At 40.3% G+C, this 14,600-nt stretch overlaps 1 protein-coding gene across 3 annotated transcripts in view; it reads right to left on the bottom strand.

Annotated features, from left to right (window-relative positions):
* UACA (uveal autoantigen with coiled-coil domains and ankyrin repeats) overlaps positions 1–14,600 on the bottom strand; it is a 140,391-nt gene that overhangs the window by 107,346 nt on the left and 18,445 nt on the right. For 2 of the 3 annotated variants that reach the window (XM_079912093.1, XM_079912095.1), the window contains exon 1: positions 6,879–7,149. The exons of the other annotated variant lie outside the window; for it this stretch is intronic. In XM_079912093.1, the coding sequence (XP_079768219.1) occupies positions 6,879–6,959 (81 nt within the window). In that variant the 5' untranslated portion in view covers positions 6,960–7,149. Of the gene's footprint in view, positions 1–6,878; positions 7,150–14,600 lie in introns of those variants that run through there. 3 annotated transcript variants of the gene reach the window in all.

Below are 14,600 nucleotides of genomic sequence, written 5' to 3'. Positions count from 1 at the left end.
ATTCCTTACTTTCACTGAAATTCTTGTCAATAACTCATCTGCACCATCCCTTACCAGAACACCAGTTTGTTTTCAAACCCGATGCTCCCACAATAGGCAATATCATTTCACAGCTCCACACCATTGTGCTCACTTCTCTTTTGCCTGCAGTGCCCTTCAAACTGTCTGTCTGGCCCAGGTTCAAGCTTCTCCTTTCTACCTTTATCCGTGACCCTACCCTACACATCTGTGCTCTCACAGCAATTTATACACACCTATTGATATATTATGGCTCTTAACATACTGTAATATTGTTATTTTATGTCTAGTTCTCTTAAAATTCATGAAGGCCATGACTTGATCTTTCTTATTATAGAAACTTTAGAACATATACAAAATAGTATCACAAAAGTAAATACAGTAGTATCATTACCCAACCACTACAATAATTATTAACTCACAACTAATCCTATTTCAACTATACCCCCCACTTACTTCTCCCACCCACCCACAGATTATTTTGAAGCAAATTCCAGACTTCACACCATTTCACCTGTAAATAGTATACTTTTAAATTGTTTCCCTGAAAGACAGACCTCTTTATAAACATGACCCCATTACTACCATTGTCACACTTAAATCTTTTAAAATAATAATTCCATAATATCAACACAAATCCAGTTGGCGTTTACATTTCCTCAATTGTCTTATAAACTTTTATTTTTACAATTATTTAATCAGGGTCAAATGAAGTCTACCATTGTGATTAGTTAATGTCTCCTAAATCTCTCTCAATATCTAGATTTCTCCTCCATTTTTTTTCTTCTTCTTATAATGTATTTTTGAAAAAACTAGGCCATTTGTTCTAGAGTTTCCCATGATTAGAATTTTGCTCATTGCATCCCCATGTTTCTCTGTCTTCTGTATTTTCTGTAAAATGGTGGTTAGCTCTAGAGGTCTGTCATATTCAGGTTTGGCTTTTTTGGCAAGACTGTTACTTAGTAGAAACGAATATTTCCATCAGGAGATAAATTATGTCCAACTGTCTTTTTTTTGAGACATTAGTAGCTACTCATAAATGACTGTCTGATTCTATAGCCATTAATTCATGGGGAGCTGTAAAATTGTGATATACTAATTCTATCGTCCCTTCTTCATCTATTAGCTGGGGTAAAATACCTGTTATAAAAAAGAAACTTCCCCTTATTGAGTATTTGGTTACCCTGAGAAAAAGCCCAAGTTTCATTCTTTCTCTTTATTTTCTGGATCTTAAAAGAACACATCAGTTCTTTATTATGAACTCAAAGATTTATTAAAGAATTCAGTCCAGTGCCACATTATCCTTATTGATGATCAAACAGGCCCCATCACTGGTCGCCTCTTCAAGTTGGCTCCCTCTCGAGTCCTGATCTTTGATAACTTCTTTGCCTTCTAGTGTGACAAAGGATGCCATGCTCATCTTGCACATTTTCTGCTCCCAACTTGGAATTATCCATTTCTTCAAAGATGACCTAATTATTAATTCAGTCTTGAGCCTAGTTCATGTGTGCCATAAATGTTTCCCAAACTAAACAAGGCAACTGCCTTATTATGAAACTAATGATTTTAAACTTGAAAAATGTGTATGATGCCCAATAAATAAATGCACAATCATTACTCCACTCTTATTAAAAGAAGTAATTAAAATGCTTAACTACTCATCATTTAAGTTCTTGGACTCATTATGTACTAAAAGACATACCAAAGCAACTCAACCCTTCTGATTTGGTATTATAATAAGGTTCAGCAATTAAAGTCAGCGTGATGACCTGGGCAAAACTGCTGCTGGGCTGAAATCCAGAAGTATAAAAAGAGGGCTTCTTTATTGTGATCTTCCTTCAAGAACCACGAGAAATACAACGCAGGGGTAACCCTAGGAAACTGTCTGAATAAAGCTTTAATTAAGGTAAACATTTTTAATTAAAGGTTGGCATCTTTAATGAAAATGAGTAAACACCGCTCAATTAAGTATCATGAGTTTAAACTAAACATAACTATTTGTGATCTTAATTTTCACATTACCACAAAATCATCAATATAAGAATAACAATAACATCCTTTCAAACACGCCCATATCCCTGAGTGGAAAACACAAATGCTTCATTCTCGAAATCACAACTAAAATCATATTTAATCCTTTATGCTTTCTAAATAATCTCAAACTTCTACTCTTGGTGGGAACCAAAAGAAGTTTTTTAAAGATTTTTCAGTTGTTATATTTGTAACTCTAAGTTCTTTTAGAAATACCGAAATTTTCTCAGGGTACTGAGACATTACGAAGATGCTTTAGAACATACTTGGTTGCTGATTTATAAAATTCATTGCCCCATTTTAACAGAAGCCTAAAGAAAGGGCAGCAAAAATAATCACTGAAGAACCTCCCAGGTCAGAGATTACCAGTATAGGTACAATTTAAAGTAGAACCCCCTTCTAAAATGTCTCCTTGCAATACTGCTTTGCAGTTTAATTACTACTCAAATTTCCTAATCTGAACTAGGTGAAAATGAAACAAGCCTATTCTCACTGTACATATAACTGTACACATAACTGACTGTATATATAATTGACTAGATCTGATATAGCATTTACAGTCATTTTTTTTTTTAAATTACCACTCTTACTTTTTTTTTTTTTTTTTTTGGCTGCGTTTGGGTCTCCGTTGCTGCACGTGGGCTTTCTCTAGTTGTGGCGAGTGGGAGCTACTCTTCATTGCGGTGTGCGGGTTTCTCATTGCAGTGGCTTCTCTTGTTGCAGAGCAGGCTTCAGTATGTGCAGTATGCGGGCTCAGTAGTTGCAGCTCACAGGCTCTAGAGCACAGGCTCAGTAGTTGTGGCACTCGGGCTTAGTTGCTCTGCGGCATGTAGGATTTTCCCGGACCAGGGATCGAATCCGTGACCCCTGCATTGGCAGGAGGATTCTCAACCACTGCGCCACCAAGGAAATCCCTGCAGTCATTTAATTATCCCTTTCAGAAACCCGAAGCTCCAATTTAGTAATTAAAAATAAATCTAACAACAAAAATTGTCTTATTTTATGATCAAAAGCTACAGCTATCTCCAGATTTAGCTAGTAAAGGACTCTCAAATATATTCTATGCACAACTCATAATTGTGAATTATATTTATTTATATGTGTATAAACACCCTCCCATTTAGTGAACTCTAAACTCATTGACATATTTATAACCACGGTACTACCCAGAATATTTGAAATGCCTTATATAACATATAACTATAATTTAGCATGTTAAGCTAATATGCTATATTTCACATATGATAATATCATAAAATATTTACATATCTCAGTCTATTTCTAATGTGTCTCCAGATAAGCTTAAATAAATACATGAAGAAAACTATTTATGAAATACACATTTTAACATTTTTTCTCAAAGTTGTACAAATCGTGATCATTTCCCTGATGATTAAATGAATGCTTTAAGATTCAAAATAGGTAGCCACGAGGGGAAAGTGGAAGAGAAAGAAGAAAGCAAGATGTATACCTCTTACCTTACACCAGAATAAATTCTATATGGATCAGAGAGTTAAATGTAAAAATGAAACAACGAACAAAAAACTAGATGAAACCAGGGAGATTTTTCTCTTTTTTTGCTTAATATTGTAGAGTGGAAAGGCTAAGATTTAACATAAACTTAAAAAGTCACAAAATAAAAGGTTGATAAATTTAATTGTACAAAAATAACTACACTCTGCATAGCAAAAGCCACCATAAACAAAGTCATACGACAAACAACCAATTAAGAAAAAACATTCATATTAAAAAGTATTAAAAAATCCCTCGTGGCGCAGTGGTTAAGAATCTGCCTGCCAACGCAGGGGACACGGGTTCGAGCCCTGGTCCAGGAAGATCCCATATGCCGCAGAGCAACTAAGCCTGTACACAACTACTGAGCCTGCGCTCTGGAGCCCATGCGCCACAACTACTGAGCTCGCGTGCCACAACTACTGAAGCTCGCGCGCCTAGAGCCTGTACTCTGCAACATGAGAAGCCCACGCACTGCAACAAAGAGTAGCCCCCGCTCACCGCAACTAGAGAAAGCCGGCGTGCAGCAACAAAGACCCAATGCAGCCAAAAATAAATTAATTAATTTAAAAAAATAAAAGGTTAACTTCCCTGATATAAAGTACATACAAATGAATAGGAAAGAAATCAACAACCAAATAGAAAAATGGAAAGGGTAAATGTTCACAGAAAAGAACATGGAAGGAGATTTTAAAAATATGAAAAGATACTCAACTTGACCCATAATAAAAGAAATACAAATTCAAACTATCCTGAGATACCATATTTACCTATCAGGCTGGCAAAACTTAAAAATCTGAGCGAACTTTAAAGAAAAGCATGGGAAGTGATAATTGCTCACATGTTGGGTACATGATGCACAGAGGAAATTTAACAACGTTCTTTAAAATTACATATGCACATATCTTTAACCCACCAATCCCACTTTTAGGAACTGATCCTACAAGTATGTATATACACACACACACACACACACACACACACACACTTGAAATATATACAGGTTTATTCATCATAGCATTTTTTATTATAGCAAAAGATTCGAATGGGGATGCTCTGAAAGGGCCTACATACTGGAGTTTAAAAAAATATATGGAACAGCGGGTACAATGTGTTACCATTTCTATAAAGGGTGAATACTTGTATTAATATTTGCTTGTATATGCTAAACTCTCTCTGGAGGGATATGCAACCAATTGATAACACCATTGGCCTCTGAGGAATGGTGGGGGGCAGGCAGAAAAACTGAAGGACACAGGTGGGAGAGGGGTTTTTTGCTGTAAATAATTTTGTTCCTTTTAAATATTAAGCCACTATGTTACCTATTCAAAAGCAAATAAATAAAATTTAAATATTTTTGAAGGCAAAAAGATTAAAAAAAAGATGCTCAGTCATAACAATACATACACATGTGACCAAATAGGACATTAGAGATTATGGTTTATAGACTGAAAAGCAGAAGGCATCTATTTCCCTTGTAAATGCATTGTACTCTATCAATGCTTGGTTTGGTTTTATTAGTCATCACACTCATTTATTTTCATTTGAATATTTTACAAAATTTATTTGAATATTTAACTAATACTGAGAGATGTTCACTTTTTCTAAGCAGGTAGATTCTATTTTTTTATATACCATATATTTCTCTTTATTTTTATGCCGTTATTTTAAGAAAAATAACAGAATGCTCAGTGTAACAAATGCTGAAGATTTAAGCTCAGAGAGATGCGCTTCATGTGCCAAATGTATAAAGTGCAAACTGGCATGCTGATAATACCAATAACAACTAAATACTCCGTATTTCTAGAAGAGGAAACAGGCTAAAATTAAGGTGTACAAACCTAGAAATGGGATGTGAATCCTTGTGCAAACCAAACGGGTATAATACTGTGAATAATCCTAGAAAAGTGTATCTTTAAAGCTGAAAACAACCTGCACTACAAAGAAGTTGTATCTTTAACTCAACTACCTATAGTGACCTCTGATATCGCTAAATGACGTTTCTGCCAATTATTTTATTTTAAAAAATAATGTTAAAGTAATCATTCCTTCTATGGGCTAATTAAACAATTTCATGCTTTATTAAACAATATCAAATCATCAAATATCATGCCATCTGAAGCTATCCCTTTTTTTTTCTTTGTTTTTTTCAGTTGGGAATTAAAGAGCCACGTTTCGCCACAATTTCCTTTAAGTCCAAGTAAAATCATCCTAGAAGTAGTCAGGTGGGGAGAAAGGCACAGTTCTGAATTCACTCAAAAGCCAAAGCAGATTAATTAGTATTCTCATAAAAAGCATATAATCATTGGGTAAAACCTATGTAAACTTATTAAGGTCCATTTTAATTACTCCAAATGGGCATTTTGAGCATTACATCTCGTTTACGTTTCTGACTCTTCCAAGACTTTTAAAATAACGTTTATTCTAATAATACAGAATGCTGGTGATATGGCCAACTCTTCTAACTTGCCAAATTATCTAAATCCCAACATCTGCAGTCAGGCTGTTTCTCAAGATTTCTGTTCTCCTGCCAACTTAAGAGAGGCCCTGAGAACTTCTTAGCGTGCACACTGAGGCCGGGCTGCAGATCTGCGCCGAATGGAGGTCTACACAGGTCTGTCCCACAGGTGAGACTTACACGGTCCCACAGGACAACCACCTTCACTTCCAGGGTCACCACCCATTGGGGGCGTTGTCTTTACAACTACGCTCGATTCCATCTGCCTCACTCAGAAATCAAACTTTCCCAGGGACCTCGCGACAGCGTCCAGGACACGACTTCCACCCAGCCCGGCAGCGCTCACCCACGGAAGGTCCGGAGTCCGGGCGGGGCGGCGCCAGGTCCATTGCCCTGTCCACCTGGACTGCGGGGCGCCAAGCCCCCGCCCGGCCCGCAGCTCCGGGGACAGAGGGGCGCCCGCCTGGGCCCCGTGGAATCGCGCCGAGTCAGAGCGCGCGTGGGATACGGGGGCCAGCCCGGGAGAAGGGAGGGGCTGGGGTCGCCGGGGAAGGGCCGGGATGGGGGACAACCCCGAAAACCGAATTGAGGAAGAGGGTGCGATCCAATCCCGAAGGCCAGGAGCTGGGAGACCCCGGGATGAGGGGCGGGAAAGGGATCCGTCGAGGCCCGGGGGCGGCGGTGGGCAGGGTCCCCAGGGTCTCCGGGCCGACGCGGAGCCCTGGCCAGAAGAGGGAGAAGGAGTCGCCGGGGCCGACCCAGCGGGACGCTCTGAGGCAAAGCCGAGCAGAGGAGGACTCCGCGGCTCGCGGGAGGGCAGCTCCGGGAGTCCGGGGCGCCCACGGGCCGCGGGACTCACCGCGCTGGCGGCGGCGGCGGCGCCGGACGACGCGGGGCCGGACGCGTCCTGCCTCCTCAGGCGGGACTTGAGGCTCTTCATGGCCAAGTCGTGGCAGTCCCTCTCCCGCTGAGCGCGGCGTGTCTGATCCGCGCGCGAACCTTAGAGTCTGAGGACTGCAAGCGCGCAGAGGAGGCGACAGCGCTGGCAGTCCGGGCCCCACCTGCCTGCCACCTGGGGGCCCCCGGCGTCTGTCGGCCCCTGGCGGCGGTCGGCCCAGGGCCTGCGGCGCGGCTCCCCTCCCACAGCCAATCCGCCTGCGACCGTGGCGGGGATGGGGCCGGCCCCGACCAATAGGAATCCTGGAAGGGGGAGGGACTTCCCTTTCAAACTTAATAACACCCTTCCTCTCCCTGCTGGAGAAAAAGTTTGGAACTTCTGATGGGGGAGTGGCAGAGGTGGGTGTCCAGCGGTCTGGAGAGACGCAAGAGGCAGGCTCCAGACCATCGGCGCCCGCCTACCTGGGTGATGGAGCCTCAGGTCTAGAGAGAGCATGGGGTCCAGCCTACACCAGCTCTCATCTTCCCGGACTCCCTTCCTCTTCCCACCCACGTGCTCTTTCCCAAGTAGAGTTCCCTTCCTTCCGTCTGATCCCAGAAAGCACTCCTGGTCACCCGCAGACACAACGGCTTTCAAGAGCAACTTCCCTTACATCTGAGGATGTTTTACTACACAGATCCCAGTATCTGGGAACAACCACGCACATCAGAAACTACAGAAAAAAAACCGCTTCTAAAGAATAACGTGCTGGTTGTACAGAAACACAAATAGTTAAGAACAGACTTTGAAAGATGTTATAGAAAAATCAAAGCACATGTCCGGTGCTCAATAATTATTTGTGGAGTCCATAAACCACTGCTTTGGAGGGAAAGAGATGGAAAATGGAGGGGGACAGCTTTAATTAAAAAATGGCCAAAGTGATATAAAAAGCTGTAAAAGAAAAAAATATTGCCCTTTCTTCAAAAAATTTTTTTGTTTCCTGTAGAAACACATTGCTGGTAAAAGCATACAGTGAAATTAATTCATCCTACCCAGAAATCTGGATTATTGAGAATTATTTAAGGGAAGGATGCGTAAACAGGCAAGTGAGCAACACCCAATAATTTGTTGTTACAGTGACATCTTCAAAAGTCTTCCTTGGAGTCAGTTTTTCCCAGCAAAATGTTTATTCTAGCATTCACCAATTTGAAAAGACAAACAATCCACTTTTCCGACTAGCAAAGTACTCTTTTTGTCTGAAAGGTCAGTTGCTTCTTTGAGTTTCCTTAGAATAACTCAAGGTTTTATTCAAATAGTGTAAGAAAGTTTCTAGAACTCTTTTAGAGAGACAGTATTTAAAGACTGTGTTAACCCTTAACAAAATAGTAAGTAACAATGAACTACTTGAGAAAATTAATAAATTTTCTCTTGATTAGTTCTAGGGAAGGAAATTTTCTTTGACTCCTCCTCCTTCCTCAAGATCCACAGCCATTCAGTTTTGTTGGCTCTTCATAGTATCTGTAGATGGCTAGTTCCTCTGTCCTCAGCTGCTACTGCAGATCCAAAATTATCTCATACCTGGATATTACAGAAACTTTCCAACCGGTCACCTGATATCTAGTCTCACCTCTCCTGTCACCAATAAACTACCAACCATCATCAAAAAATCTTACAAAATATTCCTCCCTTGCTCAAAAACCTTCAGCAGCTAATGAATAAAATTTACCTCCTTTACTTGGCATTTAAGGCTCAACAACATGAACCCAACCCTGTTCTCCAGCTGACACTCCAAGCAAATAACTCTTCAGCCCATTCCTCAAACATGGGTCTTGCCTTTTAATTTCCATGCCTTTATGCATGTTGATCCCTCCTCCAGTAATTTTCTTTCTGTCTACATTCATCTAACAAAATCCTACTCCCCTCCCCCAAGAATGGTGGAAGAGAGCACAAAGGGAGCTTCTAGAGTATTGCACTATTCTATCTGATTATATAACTAGTGTGCTGGTTACATAACTAATGTGTTCAGTTTGTGAAAATTCAGTTAGCCTATAGTCTTTATGATATGCACACTTTTTTTTGGGGGGGGGGTTTCACGGGCCTCTCACTGTTGTGGCCTCTCCCGTTGCGGAGCACAGGCTCTGGAAGCGCAGGCTCAGCGGCCATGGCTCACGGGCCTAGCTGCTCCATGGCATGTGGGATCTTCCCGGACCGGGGCACGAAGCTGTGTCCCCTGCATCCGCACTTTCAACCACTGTACCACCAGGGAAGCCCTGATATGTACACTTTTGTGTGTGTTATACTTTAATAAAAAATTTTTTTAATCATACATCCATTCCAAGTGCCCACCTCTCTAGTAGAGCCTTCTCTGATCACTCAACTGAAAGTGATCTCTCCATCCTCAGAATGATTACCTTGAACCTCTCAGATAATACTAATACATATGTTCTGAACAAGCATTATTTCACTGTTAGACTTCAAACTTCTTAAAACTAGGGAATAACTGATATATGTTTGAATTCCCTAGAGTGCTCAGCATGTACTAGGTGCTCAATAAATATTTCTGAATAGATTGATGCATTCTTCTTGGTTATTAGAGTGAATTATAGTTTGTTGTGTGTATTCATGTAACACTGGATTGGTACTTTCCCTGTGGTGAATACTGGGTATCTCCTGTAGCATCTAAGTTCTCATAGTCCTGGCCTCTTTTCAGTTGTTACTGGATAAAGCAAAGGAAGCAGACAGAGCCACAGTACAGCTTGCATCAGTTTCCAAAAATGTTTGGGCAAGTTATTTTTATGAACTGTCTGCACAATGTCCCCATGGTGTCTTGTGTTCAGTGGCCTTTGTGGATTTTTCCAGGCTAGAAACTTGATAGCTGATGTCTGCTTATTCCCATTTGAGAGCTGCTAAGTAAATAGCACTGGTTTGTATGTGCAGTACATCTTTTTTATATTGATCTGGAAGCTCCCCACATGAAGTAAACTCACTATTATTAGCATTCAGCCAGACAGGTTTTGTTTTTTAACTATTACCATTATTATTTATTTTTATCTTCCCTTCAGAGCAAAAGGCACTTATCAAATCTGGAAGGAATTTATTTGGTACCATGCTGAATCTATATGATTTTTTTTGTTAGTTTTGCTAACAAAACTAGTTTTGTTAGTTTTGCTTCTTTTGTTTTATAAGATATGAAACCCGGAAAGGAAATGCATCTTTAAAAATTATTTTAATAGGTTATACATGCACAATGTAAAGATTCTCAAATAATACAGAAGGGGAAAAGTGAGTCTCCTCACCGCCTCTATTCTTTGTCCCTGGCTGTCAAGGAACTTGTGTTCTAGACTGGGGTACAAAGCTAACATACACCGCTTAACTGGAGAGCAACTACTTACTGAGCTGTATGGTAGATAGCAGATGTGGGTGGTATTCAGGGAAGGAAAGATCAGGAAATTAGTCTGCATGAAGGGGGCGTACCCAAGGTTGGGAGGAGCTTCAGTGAGTGCACTGAGAAGGGACACCAAGATGACAAAGGATTCCCCCGGGGGCCAGCCATAGCAGATAAGAAAGCACCGTTGGGAGCTGCTCACTGATAATGATGTGATGATAATGTCAACAAGACGACAAAGACAAGATGAATTAGACACACAGAATCAAAAATTTACACTTAAAACGATCCCCTTTCAAGCAGGAAGATCTCCTTCAGACAATCTTCAGTTATGAATTTTATATCCAACGACTTCCCTCTTCATTTTCAGAACTTCCTGCCAGTCCTGGTAGCCCCAGGGAACCCAGCCAACAAAGTCAGTCAGTAATTCCATGGAGGATCCCAGAACATCAGTCATTCTCTGCCAGCCCAGATACCAAAGCAGATAGGTGGCAGAACCACATGTGGCCACGGGGTCCTGAGGAAAGACACCTCCACCTACAACTCATATGGCAGTCCCAGGAATGAAAGACCTGAGGCTGTTCTCACACCTTCTTCTGTTGCCACAGTCAAAACTAAAACACAATGCATAAGAGAGCTTTAAAAAAATAAATAGGTGATCTTTGGCACTAATTTTAAAACCATCTGTATTTCTAGTAAGCTCTCCAATGACTACATCCTGGAAAACTAGGGTGGGAGGAAGAAAAGTGGGAAGAAGAGATAGCTGCTTCCCTCTTACAGAAACTTCTTTAATCTCCCCCGCTGACGGTTGTTTTGTGCTCTGCTATAAGCAATCTTGAGCCTACCAATTACCTCCTGAAGACGGCTGCTTTCCATCTAACTCTCTTTCCTCCTTGGCATTTACAGACTGTCATTCACCTATGACACATCAAGTGTGTCATTAGCTTCAGTACTGAAAGAGGGAGAAGAAAAGCAGGGAGGGGCATGGTCAGGAACAAAACCAGATTTCCCTGACGTAATTGAGCTTACACCTAAAAGCTGCCGAGATACCCACAATTATTTCTCTGAATTCAGTTTTAATGTCAGAGAAGCCAACCCATTTCACTTCCTGAAAATTAACCTTTGTTATCAAGTTTTGATTACACAAAGTTCCAGAAATACCGTTGGCCTCACTTGAGACTGACAGCCCTCAGTGCTCATGGCAGAAGCTCTTGATTGCTCCTTTTATAACAGGCTACTCATCCTGGAACCCAGATAAACGCACAGCATTTGGTTCATGAATCAGTAACCATCTGACTTCCATAATGAACTTTCCTGGATTCCAGACCCTGGATTTTTCTTATCTTGGCCAGCACACCAGGATATGCACAAACAATGAGTCAAAAGACTTTCAAGCCTTCAGCACTGTCGAAGTGGAATAGAAAAGTTTCTTGCTTTTGAATTGAAAATATGGCAAATAAAGACAATCTCTACGGATTCTAAATGATAGTTTATGTGTCCTCCTTATAATTTTTCCCTTCCAAATCTCCAGGGGTCTTTTAAAATTCTGGCAAGGTATTATTAATACTTCTGAACGAATAATTACTAGTAAATTATGTGACTGGTATACCTTCAGTTACTCCATACCAATCTTTGCTACTCATCCTAATGAAAGGACATTCCAGACAGAATAAGTCAAGGTAAATCTCACTTTCAAATATGCTTGGATTTAATGCCCCAAACTTTATGATACATATTTAACAGTGATCTTACAGTAGCTTAAATTAAGATTACCATTGACTATAGTGGTTTAAGTTATGCTGAAAAGAAGGTCATAGGCAAAATATTGGATAAATAGATGTTCTAATAAAGTTATATGTAAACACAGCTTCTGTATATTATTATATTTTACATCATACAAGATTATATTATATTATTATTTATAAGTACTATTTATACTGATATTATTACTTATAAGTACTATGGACTTTCATAAAATATCTTCACAAATTAATTAAACACAAATTAATAAATCTTTATGTAAGTCCTAATTTTCATATAAAAAAATTGAACCCACATTAGTGTGGGTAACCTTGTATTTCAACAGATTAATCTTAAAAATCAATGTCGGGCTTCCCTGGTGGCGCAGTGGTTGAGAGTCCACCTGCCGATGCAGGGGATGCGGGTTCGTGCCCCGGTCCGGGAAGATCCCACATGCCGCGGAGCAGCTGGGCCCATGAGCCATGGCCGCTGAGCCCGCGCATCCGGAGCCTGTGCTCCGCAACAGGAGAGGCCACAACAGTGAGAGGCCCGCGTACCGCAAAAAAAAAAAAAAAAAAAAAAAAAAAAATCAATGTCATACAGGATTTCTGTATGTATGTATGTATGTATGCTTGGATTTGGTTAACAAAAGACTCAGACTTTTGCTTCCTGGATGAGAATAGCTTGCAAAAAATTTTCCTCTATGCACCTTCTTCAAAATTATTTGTACCAATGTTTAAATTATTATCAAAAATTAAAATTTAATTTTGTATCAAATTTCTCAGTAATACTTAATTACAATGATTATTTGAGAGAAAATTTTAAATTAAGGTACAATTCTTGTATACAGTGGCATTATTCCACACTGCATATAAGCCATGAGGGCTGTTTTAAAAGCATACTTTAACTATTCAAAGAGATTTGTCCACTATGATGTCCTCATGAATTAGCCATGTATATATTCTTTACACCATCAACATCGATTTAGTACAAGCATCAAAACATTCAGTAATAATGGATTGATGTATGCTCTCCCTATTGCTATTTTATGAATGCTATTGCTACAAGCAAAATATATAAAATAACTAATCAATTAAAATACCAACACATTCTGGACTTCAAAAGAGTTACATTTTAATTTTGTCATACTAGGGAGAAGCATTACCTATTATGCTCCATAAACTTCAGAACCATCCCCAGATCTAAACAACAATTAAGAACAGTTCCTTTGAACAGTTCCCTTAGGAGGGTGTGGTTCATGAATTAGCCTAAGATCAAGGCATAGCATTTTAAGCCTAAACTAAAAGGCATCTTTCTTCCACTCCTGAGACAGGAAGAGAATAACAAACTCTCAAGATGCAGCAGCTCTTCGGCTCATAACTCTGAAGTGACACTTGTCAAGTCAACAAATACAAATAAGCCTGACAACCCAGAGGGTTGGGCTCTGATTAGCCAAGTAAGTCCTAATTAAATTAACCTTAGGGAATCCACAAATATGAATCACAGCAAACCCCTAACAACAACAAAGCTCACACTACCACCTGAACCCTTATGGCCAGAAAGCTCCCATCCAATATCACATTGCTCCAAGTCAACACTAGATGTCAACCCTTTCAATGTTTTCATTTAAATCATACTTCTCTCCAAAAAAAAAACGGAGGTGACATAACAAATCTCACTACCATACTTCCCATAACAAAAGTAGGAAATAAACCAGAGGAAGGGACTGTTAGAACAACCACTATTGCTGTCCTGGGTTTGAAATTTGGCTTTCCACTTCCTAACAGCCAGGGCAAATCAAAAATGGAAACCATCAGTGACAGCTCTAATATGGGGAAAGGAAGAGGCACAGCAGGTTCTTCACAGAAGTTTTCCTGATGCTGCATTCTAGAATACATTTCTCATACGGGTGTGGCATTACATACAGGACAGTGAGCAGTGTAGCAGTCAATTTCTCACCTACATTTACCCTTGTAGTATTTAGAAATACCTTGTTCAGTGTCCAGAATGGTCACGCATTCACTCAGCAATTGTTGGTTAGTCACAGGTGATGTGTGAGGCAGTGCAGGGGAAACAAGGGAACAAGGTAGGTGAGGGGCTTTGCTGTCATGGAGCTTAATTCTCACAAGCATGGTGGAAGGGAGGAGACAATGTAAACACACAAATAAGTGACCAAGATAAATTCAAATAGTGGTATGTGAGGAAAACAGAAAGAGTCACGTGTTAGAGAACAAGAGAGGAGAGGCTACTGTAGAATGGGTGGTCAAGGAAGGTGTCTTGGAGAAGTGACTTTGAACTCAAGTCTGGAGGACTGAAGGGAGCCTTCCAAGTGTCTATGTGGAGGCAGAATACTACAGGCAGAGGAAACAGCAAATGCACAGGCCCTAAGTGGAGGTCCAACTTAGCAAGTTGAAGGAGCACATTGAAGACCAGCGTTACTGCAGCGTAAGGGGGGAAGTATAGGAGCAAGATGAGTTTGGAGAGGCAGGCTGGGGCCACAGCCTTGTGGGTCAAAGTAAGGATTTTGGATTGTTTTCTAACAGGAAGCTAGTTAAGGTTCTAATAGGAAGTTAATTAAG

This window comes from Stenella coeruleoalba, assembly GCF_951394435.1.
Source record: "Stenella coeruleoalba genome assembly, chromosome: 2".
Taxonomy (NCBI): Eukaryota; Metazoa; Chordata; class Mammalia; order Artiodactyla; family Delphinidae; genus Stenella; species Stenella coeruleoalba.
The sequence above is the reverse complement of the archived record's forward strand: the minus strand, read 5'-3'. Positions and strand labels throughout refer to the sequence as shown.